This window comes from Nematolebias whitei, chromosome 9 (genome assembly GCF_014905685.2).
Source record: "Nematolebias whitei isolate Nwh7 chromosome 9, NemWhi1, whole genome shotgun sequence".
NCBI classification, from domain to species: Eukaryota; Metazoa; Chordata; class Actinopteri; order Cyprinodontiformes; family Rivulidae; genus Nematolebias; species Nematolebias whitei.
In genome coordinates this window covers 34,857,017-34,870,937 of record NC_056506.1, presented here as the reverse complement: position 1 = coordinate 34,870,937, position 13,921 = coordinate 34,857,017, and the positions used below count along the sequence as shown (strand labels likewise).

General features: G+C 42.5%; 1 protein-coding gene across 1 annotated transcript in view; it reads right to left on the bottom strand.

Moving 5' to 3' along the window:
• Positions 1 to 6,017, bottom strand: part of LOC119414239 (voltage-dependent calcium channel beta subunit-associated regulatory protein) — a 13,095-nt gene extending 7,078 nt beyond the window's left edge. Inside the window, exon 1 of the mRNA XM_037681338.1 lies at positions 5,910 to 6,017. Coding sequence (XP_037537266.1) covers positions 5,910 to 6,017 — 108 coding nt within the window. The remainder of the gene's footprint in view (positions 1 to 5,909) is intronic.
• Between the last annotated feature and the right edge of the window lie 7,904 nt (positions 6,018 to 13,921).

Sequence of the window (13,921 nt, the reverse complement as noted above, 5' to 3'; positions counted from 1 at the left end):
ATCTGAGGCAGGCTTGAAACACAAGAGTCAGGGTGGCTTCTGGGTAATACCAGATGGCTAGGCCTCAGACTGATGAAGCCTCTTGGATGAGGGGCGAAACGTTTCTTTTTAACAAAAAAAACGAAGTCCAGATGACATGATTCAACCTTTTTTGTTGTTATATACCTGGATGACTGAGAAAACAAACTTTACATTCTTATACACTTCAAAGGCTTTTTTCTGTACAGTAGTCCCTTGCTATTTCGCAGTTCGACTTTCGTGGGCTCGCTCTTTCACGGTTTTTCAAAGTAAGATTGAACACGAGAAAAAAAAATTGTAGAGGACACATGATTGTCAACTTTAATATTACTCGTGATTGGGACATTACTGGATACAGTAACAACTTAACAAAAAAATAATAATACTTTGGACAGGCACCGCCATTTTGTAGTTTTCTCTCAATAAGCCCACACCGTACTTGCCACTAATAAGGACTACATTTCCCAGAAGCCCCGTTGCCTTCTGCTGAAATATGTAGAGGGAATGTTTTGATCTGATCTGAAAAGGTTTGGTCCTTTACAGTGACTTCGGTGCACAGCGGATGCAGAGAGCTGCACAGAACCCACTGGGAACCGGAGCAGAACCGGACCCCCAGACCCATCAGTGCATCTGAGAGCTGGTAGCTGGTCCACAAGGATTTCTGAGCCGGGACGAGCTGCCATAGGTCTGGCGCTCCCTCCGAAGCCCACTGAGACCCTTTTTCCCCTCTATCGGACCACCAGTCCCACTGAGAGCTGGTAGCCAGCCCACGAGGACTTCAGAGAGGGGGGCGCACCACCATATGGCTGACACACTCTCTGGAGCCCACTGCTACCACCCCGAGCCAGAGAGCCAACCAGAACCGGCAGGGTAGGTCCGCCGAAATGGAATCAAGTTCTGCAGAACTAGTGAGTAAAATTTAGTAGCTACATATACAGTACTGTACGTATGTTGTTAATATGATGTAGGTTTAAAGGCCCAAGTATACTGTACTCCCACGTTCATCCGTTCATGCGTACGTACACGTGTACTCTACGCAGAGGGTTCAGACTTGATACTCAAGCGTAGACCCTGAGCAGCTGCAGAGCAGCGTCACAGACAAGGGGCGTTTACCTTCGGGACAAATTGAGTTCGCTGATTGGTCATTTGCTGACACGCCTACTGGATTGATTGAAAGTTTGGGGAAAAAAGAGAGCTGGCAGCCTCGGCCGCAGCGGTGTTCTGTGTTTATATGTTGTTAATAAAAAAGATCTAAAAAAAAAAAAAAAACAGGGAGCGCTGGCCCTGCAGCCCACACATCAGACCAGCCCACCAGGGAATCTCCAGACCCTCCCGCAGCTACACTGGGCCTGATTTTAATTCGCTCGTGACAAATTCCTTCATTTCTCACCATTTCAGTCATGGAGTCAACAGAGGAGGAAGAGATCACTTGCCTTTTGTCAACAAAACAAAAAAAAAAGGTCAGATCAGGGATGAAGAAGGGGAATTTAAAACATTGGTGTCGCATACAAAACAGTCCGTCGCTGGGCAGTTTATTGTGCGACACAGAGTACGCAGTCGTAAAAATTGAGCTTTGCACGGACATGCCCTGGGGGGTACGCTCGTACCTCCACGTACGTACGTGCGTACCTCCGCGTATGGACGTACACGGGAGTATACTGGGGGCTTAAGAGTTTAGAACATTGCAAGAGTGTGGGAACGATTTTTAAATCCTTAAAATATAATAAATACTAAAATAAATATAACATTGCTACTTTGTGGATTCTCACTTATTGCAGGGGGGGGGGGGATCCAGAATGTAACCCTCGCAGTTAACGAGGGACTATTTCTTCTTGCTGTGTTTCAAACTGAAACTAGCTCCACCAGCAACAACAGAAAAAAAATAAACAGATATTAAATCAGGTTGGCTGATAATGGCTGATTTTCATATCTTTTAAATGTGAAGTGTTTGTTTCTGATGAAATGCATTTGTTCTTGGAAACCTGGAGACTCGTTCACCCTCTTCCCGTAAGAGGTTAATTGAGTCTCCATCAGGGCGGGGGTCCTAAATTACACCGTTATCCTTCTACCAGCTGTGCGTGGGTCAGGGGACACATCCCTGTACTCCTTTTTCTTCTTCTTTTTATGTAATTTATTACAAGAAAGACCAAAACTACTCCAGTCCACCACCAAGTCCCAATACCCCAGCGTTCATGGTCAAATATAACCAATACAAGAAAGAAGTAAAATATAACTACAAACATCATCATTACTGCTGACACTTGCTCCTCTCTGAACTCTATTACAGTTTGAGCTGCGGAGCATCAATTTAATTTCCACTGCTTGTGTTCACACGTCTCTGCCCTGAGCCACAAACTCTAACTCCTCACAGAGAGGCGTCCATCTCTGCTGCCATGTTCTGTCGCTCTGAACACGGCGGCAGCTGCTTGCTCTGCTGGGACGGTAATTGAATCAGGTTTTTAAAAAAATGTTTTCAATGAACTCCTCTGAAGCGAAGGATGTCTTTGTGGCATTACGCTGTCAGCTAAGATTTAATGAGTGGAATTAACACTGACAGACTCTGTTAAGTCCCTGCCTCCTCACTGCAGTGCTCATCCAACACTCTTCTATATACAGTCGCACAGACTGCACGGCTGCTCTCTTCTGATTAATGCACTCAGTCTTGGCTGAACCGGGCCAGGGATGCTAATCGAAACGTCAGCAAGACCCTTAATTCAGTTTCCCAGCTCTTCTCAAAGAGAGGGAAATGAGGCCTCCGCAGGCTAAAAATGGAACTCGGAGGAGGAGGAGGAGGATGCCGACGCACATGAGCAATCCCCACTGAAGACTTTTCTGGCTCGTCTCCCAAAGTCAGCTTCAGAAAAGGGCTGAAAATAAAGTGTCTCTTCACAACATCACACTAAATCTTCAGTCCAATGTAAAAGAAGGAAAAGAAAGGATAAAACTGTAGATTTCTGCATTCATCAACACCAGCCTCAACCCGTGTGCATGGATCTGGACGGATGAGGCAGTGATGCTGTTAGTTCCTGCTAATGCAACGAGACATCCATGACGATGAGTCTGTTCATGCCAATAAAACACATTTTGTTGTTTGTTTGTTTGTTTTTCTCAGACAGAGAGGTGCTTCAGGCCTGAATATGTTCTAAAGTGAAAGATATACAGAATATAATTCATGCTAATAGATGCTGCGGTTCATTCAGCTGACGCCTTTGGAGGCACAAAGTTGATGATGATTTGGAAAATGTTTGTCAGAAAAAAATTTAATTTTACTATAATGTCTTGTGGATTAAAAAAATCAAACAAACAGGGCTTAATAATGTATTTAATATACTGTATCAATTGCAATGTCACATAGTCTTTTCAATAAAATGAGCAAGAAACAAGAACCTGAACTACAAAATTTGAGGGTTTGTTTACCAACAGAAGTGAGTGAAAACAGTGACGATGATGATCTGTTTGGGAGGAAGAAGTCCAACAAGTTTGATTGCACTGAAACATATTTATGTTCAGGTTTGGTGAGTAAAATGATCAAATGAAAGTGGTTTGATTACATTCAGTGCCTACCTGCATTTCAGAACAAATACAGTGAGAACTGGAGCGAGCTCTTTCATCTGATTTAGATCAGAATAACCCGTGTTATGTTTATTTTTGCAGTTTTAAATGTGCACCTTTAAAACATGCAGCTATACAAAAATAAAATCAAACAAGAGTTTGATCAGTTCTCTTTTCTTTATGCAAACTGCACGGATCGTTCTCCGGGCTTTTGGAATGACACTCCAAAGCTCTTCTTTAAATGTTGGCAGGTTGGTTTTTTTTTTTTGCTCTGTTCTGTCAAAATGATCTCACACTGCTAAAATAACTGAGAAGGTTGATCTGTGAATAACAAGCGTTCTGCCACAAGCTTTGCTATCTGAGTTTAACACTTGTTAAAAATTAAGTTATTGTCAATAAGATACTTTTTTCCTGCTTATTCTCAACGAGGGCTGACGCTTTTCCCCCTGTCCCTGCCTCCCTCCTGCTCTGCTCTTTATCCTGTGAACCCTATCAGAGCCTCTTGCTACGTATCCTACAAATTGTACATTATGGATCTGGTCAGCTGGTCTCTCAATGCAATTGATAAAATTTTCTCGATGAGAAGACGGGGCAAAGGAGAGCCCTCATGCCCTGAAGGGACACTCACAGCTGGATACGCAATGGATTCCTGGGGCCAGTGGAAGATGGTGTGTCTGTCTGTATCGTCCGTTGAGAATGTAGAAGACGCGTACATAACTGGATTTATGATAACCACATTTCTGCTTTTTTGGTGTTGGTGGGTATCTGGCATATCGACAAATTTGGAAGATGGCAGCGGTTCTGGCAATTGTGAGGCTGCCTGCCTTGTATGAAGGAATGTACCGAGCGGTGAGCTCTCAAACTCAGATGCTGTATGTGTGGAGCCATAAGCTGGATGTGATTTTTGAGAATCGCAGGCCACTTGCAGCTCCTGGGATTCACTGACAGGAAGGAATCGACCTTGGAGACGGCTACAAGCTTGATCCGGTGGCATGACCACAAAATTTGGCTGTTTGGAGTCGCCGCTGAGACGTACCAGTAGAACTATAAAGGCAGACATGGAAATTCAAGCAGGCTGCCTGACCCAAAATAATTGTTTTATCTGAAATTGGCTTCCCCACTCAGCCTTAAATTGTCCAGCTATCTCAAACTTCTCCTGGTTGTTTATGTGAACGAGAAGCTCTGCTCCCTCCTCCCCCATCGCTCCCCTCCCGAGGACGCCTGTGGATCTGTGTCAGAGTTGAGCCGGCTTATAGACACTGTGCCATCTTTATCAGGACTATAGAACTTTCTGGCGGTGTCCACGTACAACTCACTGCCCTCGTCAGCCTCCTCATGCATAAATGTATTATGATGTCATCAGCATGTTGCTGTTTCCTGTGCTGAGGTCATTTCTTTGCAACTTTGGGACACAGTGAGAAAGGTTGGTTTTTTTTACACCTATGCTCTCCCTCATGTTTTTTTTTTTTCTTATCTGAAATAAGGGCTGCGCCTCTCAAAGACAGCGACCTCAGTCACCTCCGTCTCCCCATGTCTGTTTGTTTATGTTTCTCTCTGAAATATAATTTCAGTACAGCACATCAGTGCAATGACGATAAAGCTGATTCTGATTCTTATACTTCCCAGATGGAAGCCTCATGGTAAATGAAAATCTGATTGTAGTTTTCTGCACAAATGATTCCTACTGTGTGGACAATATATTCAACATCATGGGCTGAAATGCAGCCAAACCAGGGCAGAACCTCCTCTGTGTTTTAAAGATGGCTGTTTGAACACTTTCTTTTGTTCATACTGATGACAGCTTAAAGCAAAACTCTCACGCTTGGATGTGTCGCTCCATAAAACTTGATTATCTGCCTCGTTTAGGAATATTTTGCCAGCTATTTCCTTATTAAGAATTATTTTTTTGACAATCACCTTTCCACTGAGACTTTGGCAAAAAAAAAAAAAGGAGGATGGATCAAGAAAAGATGTCCATGTCCTGTGAGGTGCTGGATTTTCTTCCTGCTTCTTCCATGTTTTATGTATCAATGACTCATAGTTCTGTGTAAAGAGGTTTAAACTAAAGCATCAAAGACAATTGTTTGAAATTATTCTGATGGGAATGGAAAGATCAGCTCATGCTCATTTAAAAACTTAAAAAGATCTTGCAGGAGTTATGGACAACTGTTGTTCATAACTGCTTTTTTTTTTAAAGCACATGAAAGTTTGTCATATTGGATGCAAAACGTAAAGAAGCGTTTTACTGTGGTTCCTGTTCTGGTTGAAACCCCTGAAGTCCCTGAGTGACAGTGTGGATGGAGTGTGTCGGTGCTGCTGACGCCCGGAGAGGCACTCACAGTGGAGTTCTCGGTCAAACTCGTCAGAACAGGCAGATCATTGCTCATGGTCCAGGTCACAGTGAGTGAGCCCTGCAGAGGAGGAGGACAGTCATTAGATGAACACATTGTGGTGAATACGATCAAACACTGAATCTAATGAGGAGAACGCATAACAAGCCAAACTCTTTGGTGTTTTATGTCCTGGTCTGACTCAGATGAGTTTCTTTGACACAAACACACGGCACATTGCAGCTGGTACATGAGAAAAATCACTCACTCATTGCAGGAAAAGCTCATTGTATCATTAGATGTTTGAAATTTTACAGCTATGATAAGTAATAATCTGCTTTGAAGCTCTCTTAGGTTCATAATGTCGTCTTAAATCTACAAAATTGTGCTAAGTTTACATTTAATGCACCAAAAACACGTTATTTTCTCAAATAATACGCATCATCTCTTGTCTTTTTTTTTTAAGTCTGAAACACTATTTTAGTTTCTAAAAGGTTCGGTCTTTTCTCTTTGAGGAAAAAAGAATCGTCGGTGCAACAACCAGCTTCTCGTTCTGTTTGTTTGTGGTGTCGGATCAGCCACTTCATTTTGCATCGTCTTTTATTTGTGGCACTGGAAAGAACAACAAACGTTAGACGAAAGTCTGATTTGTGGTATTCCGTGATGTCGAACAGATCGTGATTCTTTCAGTGAATGTGTTCGCTCAACATGAAGCAGCACAGGAATGTGCACGTTTTTTTTTCTGCCAAGCCTTCTCTCAAAGCAAGCTTCCATGATGTTGCTCTACTCGTCATCTGCTTTCTTTGTTTGTTTTTTTCTAAATGAGAGACTGATCTGTGCACATGCACACTCTGGGCTCTCAGTGCAGAAATGCATTCTGGGATGCAGACAGTTGTGCAAAGAGACAACATTTCTATCCGTCACACAAGCCTGGTGCACATGTGAACACAGAAACTGATTTTCTAAACACTCCCTCCCTGTGGTGCTGACGACTATACTGATCTTTTACAAGCTCTAAACTGTCTTTATTAAAGAAAAAAAACACAAAAAGGCAAACCAGAAGCTGATCAGCTCTGCCTTAGCTCACATAGTGAGTTAAATGTGAGTTCACAGCATTTTACCAGAGGAAGAGTCAAATCTGATTAATATGAAACAAATTATTCTGCTTTTTAGAGCATTTAAATGTCAATACATCACAGCTGTCAGGCGACAACACACAAGCCAGAATCTCTCTGACATCTCCAAGTGCACCTTGTGTGATGCTGCGTCTGAAAATATCATGTTTTTCTAACATTAATACAACAGTTATGTTGCAGCATCCTATTAGGATGCTTTTGTGTGAGGTGTTGATACCAGAGAGGATAAATGAAATGCAGACTTAAACACAAAGAGCTGAGGTGAACGGTCAAGGCTGACAGTCAGGATCCTTCATGCCTGATAAAAAAATCTGCATCCAGCCCAGTTTGGGATCTGGGCCTTTTAATAATTTATGTTACCGTTTGCAAATCTGACTTAACCTCAAAGCCACAGAAAAGTTCAAATATGTTGCTCCTGAAATAACCTCTGATTCATCAGCTGATCCTGCTGTGCTAATTCTGAGTAATCGCTCCAATAAATAAATAAATGATGTAACTTTTCAATGCAACATCTGCTGAACATCAGCCTTCACTGGGCTCAAAGACAACATCAAGGTGAGAGTGTATTTACAAAGCAAACATCCTCATTAATAATAAAAAATTAAAACATACACGTAGCAATTAACAGAAAGATAAAAATATAAAATCATAGCGGAAGAAATCATATAGGACAAATTAGGGCCTGTAACAACAATCAAATAATAAATAAAGCTGCCGTGCAGCTAAGAGCAACGTCTTAAAACTAAACAGTCACTTCTTTTCTAACGTTTTGAACGGACCACAGAAGAGCAGAGGGGATTTAAAAACTATAGTTTTAAGGAAACAAGTGGTTTGCTCCATTTGACTTATCTCCATAAGGTTTCTAAGATGACCGTCTTGCTGTGACACAAATGAGACGGCAGCTCTGATTTTATTTCACGTCTTCAACAAACCAGAAACTAAACTAATGACGTGGAAGCAGCTCTGATCCACCGGAACAAAAACACACAGCCTGCAGGGACATGATGTCAACCCTCTCTCTGACACTTAGTCAGTACCATGTGGGTCATTCCTTAATGTTTCCGAGAAGTTCTATCATGTTCACACAAAAACCAAAACACAAACTTTTACAGATAGAAATCTTCCCCCTGGCTGATGATTTGACTGCAGTTTCCCTCAGTCTGCTGATTGAATTAGAAGGAGTTCAAATCTGAATTTAAGTTTTCTTTACATTGCATTTTCACGTTTGCTTTTCTGGAAGAGAAGATGTGCTTTTACAAATTGATTGAACAAATAAATCAAGTTCTAGAATTGTGCCGCTTTATTCCTCTTTTTCTGGATGTAAATCGCTTTTTTCAGATGATTATTTACTCTGGTGTCGGATGATGTGCAGCTGGAAGGATTTTTACTGAAACCTTTTTACTTTGGGGCATTTGTTATGGTGCGTAACCATGGCAACAGTATGTTTTTGTAACAACCAGGAGCAGCTGATTAACATCTCAAAAGCTCAAACACCTCAACTACAGCCCCAAATCCCAAATGAGTTGAAAAGGAGGCGCTGTGGACGAATTCCCGTCAACCTGGCAGTGGTGCTCGAATACTTGACCGCCGAGATCCTGAAGCTGGTGGGAAACTTGGCTTGTGACAACAGGAGGACCGAGATCTTACCCCGGCACCTTCAGCTGTTTGTCCGTGGCAATGAGGAACTCGGCAGACTGCTGGGAGGAGTGACCATCGCTCAGGGAGGAATTCTGCCAGACGTTCGGGAAGTCCTGTTGCCCAGGAGGACCGAGAGGCCCGCCGGATCTGACAGCAAGCTGGATCTGGGTGGACGGATCTGTGGCCAGATTATTTGGTTTTGCTGCAGGAGATCCTTCCTACCATCAGCTATCAGCATCTAACAACTCTTGAATGGAACCAGGATGATGAGCTACAACAACACTTAATTTCCCTCTGGGATTAATAAAGTATTTTTGAATTTGAATTTGAACTCTGATTTTTATTCATAACCATCCAGTGACTGATGAATAAAGAATTGGAGCGTGTTTTAATCCCCTCTTCATTACATATTACACTTAAGAGCATCCACGCTGAATCCACTGTCAACACAAAACATGACGAATCTCCTGGACTCTCAAACCGTTTTCAAACTATTCTCCAGTTCAGTAAACACTGGAGTTAAGTTGTTTGTTATTTGCATCATTTTGACTTTTCAGCTTCATCTTCATATCTTCAACCTCAGTTCAACTCAACCCACTGACTCCAGTTGGGGGAAAACCACAACGGCATAATCTAGACTGCGCGTGCGTTTCGCGTGCACGTATTATTTTCCAGGATTTAATATCATCATCATCACTTTGGCATCATCTCTGGTGTGTCATCCCGCCAGATGGAGGAAGAGGAGGAAGGACACTTTTTCTGCCGCTGATGATGAAGGAGGGGAGCATGATGTGTATGTGTGTCTGCGCGCGCGCGTGTGTGTGAGGTGATACAGATGTGTTGTATGTAACAGTCTATTCGGGTGGTGTTGAAGGAGCTTCCCCGCGCTCTGTGCAGAGGGGTGGGGGGCGTGATGCTGCAGCCGGCGGCGCTCAGCATCCTCAGCATCTTCTCTTCTTCTCCAGACACCCCCCCACCCCCACCCCCCCCCCCACCCCCAAATCAGGGCAGCCCCATGTCACTGCGTCACCTGCTCGCATCCTGTTGGTGGGGGGTTAAATCACGACTGGTCACACATGGAGACCCTCACGCGCACCTCATGTGCGGGGTGGGGGGGGGATCAGAGAGAGACCCCCAGAAAATAGCACGCTTCCATCAGTCGGATGTGTCACCTATCCCACGACTTACATAATCAAATAGTGACACACTGCACGCGCCCTGGAGATCCGCGCGACCCGCTCGGAGGTATGCGTATGAGATGGGGGGGGGGGGGCTGAAAGAGACAAAGATCGGACTCACCCAGTCGTAGACTCCGTTTGAAGCGGTCCGCAGGCAGTCTGCATGCTTCAGTCTGGGCTTTTGGACTGTAGTTATGAATGAAACCACACGCGATTGGACACACCCACCGCCCGCTCCTGGCGCACCACGTGCCCAAGCACCGACGATGATGCTGGTGCTGGCTGATGATGATGAGGAGGAGGAGTTGGAGAAGAACAGCCCTGTCTTCATTCACAGCAGCGCCTCATGAATGGCAGCTGGTCGCAGGAGGTTCAGCAGAGAGAGGAGACACGCAGACACTGACATTAACAATAACTGACACTAGCAGCTACAATAAGTCCAGTCTGCTGGGCTGAGTCTGCCTCTGGGTCCTGGATGTGAGACAAGATGCAGACAGACCCAAGTAGGTATCTCTGCAGCCAAATTCGGAAGGCGTATCTGGGCGGTTGCGGTAAAACCTCATGTAGTTTTCCATTTCACCACCAGGTGGCAGCGTTGCGCCGCTGTTTGCCTCAAGTTGCAGACAGGAAGGAGGTTGAGGATGTAAATCTTTAATACCAATTTATTTCACTCTGATTTAACAGTGTGTAAAATTGTGAATAAATTATAATTCATACTAAACAAATAAACAGTTTTCATCCATCGCTGGGCCTAATGTTTGTTTGTTTTTTTACCCTAATTTTGAAAAAGTTGGGACGTTGTGAAATAATTTAAAACAGAATGAAATGATTTTTAAGTCTCATGAACCCATATTTGATTCACAATAAAACATAACAAACACATTCAACGTTTAACCTAAGAAATTTAACCATTTTTGGGGGAAAACTAAGGTGATGTAGAATTTAAAGGCAGCAGCATGTGTGAACAGGGCCATGCATCTCCATTTCTTTTAATGTTGTCCTGTTCTTTTCAAATGCAGGATTCTAGCTGTTCTTCAGTCCTGGGTGTTTGCTGGATTATTTCATGATTGTCATTTTTTTTTTTTTTTTTATCAGCATCCTCTTCTCCTTTGAAGCGTGCTGTTGTAATGGATACAAAATGATTGTCTTGCTGAAATATGCAAGGCCTTCCCTGAAAAATGTGACATCTAGTGGGAACATATGTTGTTCTTAAACTTGTATGTACTTTTCTTCATTGGGGGTTCATTTCCAGATGAAGCTGCCAATCCTAGAGGCACTAATGCACCTCCATACCATTAGAGAGGCAGGTTTTTTAACTCTGTGTTGGTAGCAGGCCAGCTAGTCCCTCGTCTGGAGCATCTGTATTTTTCAAAAAAGTTTCTTATTTTAAACATTTGAATAGTTTATGATGTTCCAATAAAATATGGGTTAATGAGGTTTACATGACAAAAATGATTGTGGAATAACTTTTGAGCAAACAATTCTAACATTATAATTATTTCTTCAATCTCTTCATGACTATTGATGATTGTGTGTAAATTACAAAAAAAGAGCTTTGTTCACATTTGGACTTATTAAATTAAGACTGTTGTTATTTTTTATTTTTATGGGAAATCTGACTGACGAAGGTCTAATTGATGCAATTAATTTTCATTCAGGTGATAAAAAGGTCCCAGCTCAACCAGAAAGAAATTATCTTCAGTGAACTTTCTAAATAAATCTCATGTTGCCACAGACTCCAGGTATCTCTGGATCAGGCAGAGATTTGATATTTTAAAATGTGAGAAAATAAATGTTTCTCTCAACATTTTTTTTTTGTGTGTGTTTTTTTTCTACAACAGTCACACTTTTTAAGATATTGTAAGCAGACAAGATTTATTTTACTTACCAAGACCCCATTACTTCTTCTGTATTTATTTTATTAGATTTGATCCTTTCACTCAAGCGGTTCCTTTGAAACTTATTTCTGAACAAACGGGTTATTTATGTGTCTCTGTCGGGAACATGAACGTAAAAATAAATAAAAATGAGCGGCTGGTTCTGGTTCACTTTTTTTTTTTGGTTGTTTGGTTTTATTGTCACATTTCAATGTTTTTCATGTATCAATATTTTGTACAAAAAGAAAAATGGACAAGATGAATAAGAAATAATATGATAACAATTTGTAGCTCCAAGTTGTGTTGTTGAGTATATTTTCACGGGAATCAGGACATAAAAAAATACATCTGAGCTCAGTAAGGAGCAAACAAACAAACAAAAACCAATAAAAGTAATAATAAAAATAATATAATAATCAGATTCTAGATGAAATATTCAGAACAAAAATTTGTTTTGTCCTAAAGATTCCTGCACATTTAAGGCATGATGTGACTAAATGAGAAAAGATGCCTGGGGAACAGTGGGCGGGAAGAAAGGGAGGGTGAGGACTGTGTGTGAGTGTGTGTTTTATGTGTGTGTGCTGGCCAGACTTGACGTCAGAGCTGCGTCGGTACATGCGCTGAAGAGCAGGACATCCTGTGGTCTTGTTCTCGCCGAGGCTCTAAGAACGCAGCGAGGCCTCTTCTTCCTCGCTTGTCTCAGCGAAAAGCCTGGCCCACAGACAGGCAGGCAGTTCTCTAACACTGCAGGGTCGCAGAGGTTGTCACGTCACACAAGAGGGGAATTCAGCAAACACCTAAATGAAATGTGGTCTTTAGGTGTGACTCTGTTCTGTTTGCATGGTTACGACTTGAATTCAGTTTCTGCTGAAGGAAGCGGTAAAAAAAACCTGATGTGCAAAGGAACCTAAAAGATGATTAAAAAGGAGGAGGAGTTGGTGTACACTGTTTCATTAGCTCCAGCATCCTGACCTGCCTCATCACGTTTTTACTCCCAGCTGTTTCCTCTTCTGTAAACCACATGCAGAGGAAACATCTTGTCTCACATAAGACGCTGCTCCAAATGCATCTCCTGCAAGTTCTGGGAGCAAACATCAGGAGGCCTTGAAGGAAGCCCTCAACAGCCTGATAATGGTCCTAAAACAAACTTTACATTCTGTGAAGTCCCTGAAGAAAATTTTGCAGCGATGCTCACACCCATGCTGCATTAGTCACCTGCGAGCGAGAACTGAGACTGTTTGAAAATAGACAGACCATGTGGTGATGGTTCCCACAAGGAGTGTCACCAGCAACAGTCCCTGAACCACTGAACCACCGACCAAACGATATCGGTTCTGTTTGGTGCTTGTTCCAGTATGAATATAATAATCCCTATGCTCTTCGATGCACCGTGGCTGTTCCACCGCTACTGAACGCACCGCTCTGTGTGCAGAGCTCAGCTGGAGGTTTTTTTTTTCTCTCCCAACACGGATGGTGCCTTGTTGTTCAAGCTTGTTTGTGCTTTACTGGTTTACTGCTGTGTAAAGACCAGAAGAAACACAGCAAATAAATCACCCTAAACTGGATATCTGTCTCTGTGTTCTTTAATGGGAAGACTAAAGGCCCGACGACGTCATACTTTGCTTCTCTAAAGCAGTTATGTCCTGGAGAACACCAAACTTCTCCTTTTTAGCAGCTACCATCATTTTCACACCTATCAGGAATTTACATGGCTCCACTGTGAGTCAACAAAGACCTACTGTAACGATTGATATCTGCATATACATCTAGCTTGTTCAGAGCAGGAACCACAGTTTTCACACAAGTGTCAGGGGAGGGGCTGGGTTTGTGATTGAAAGTGTCAGTGAGGGAGAGAGAAGGGGCTGCGTGAAGTCACAGACTGGGAGAACAAACAGCCCAATCGGATTTCTTCTCATTTTATATTGTAGGAACGAGTAACTAAGATGGTTATGGGAAATGTATTGATGTAAAAGTACATATTTTATTGAGGAAATGTAGAAATGTAAATAACGAAGTAAAGTAAAGATATGTCAAAATTCTACTTAACTACAGTAACAAAGTATTTCTACTTTGTTACATTACAACACTGCAAGGTTTGGTTGAAACAGCTACAACTGCATCATTTGTCCTCATGTGTTGGTTTTAGTCTTAAACTCTGACACGAAAGGCAGCGGGTCCTTTAATGCCTCAAT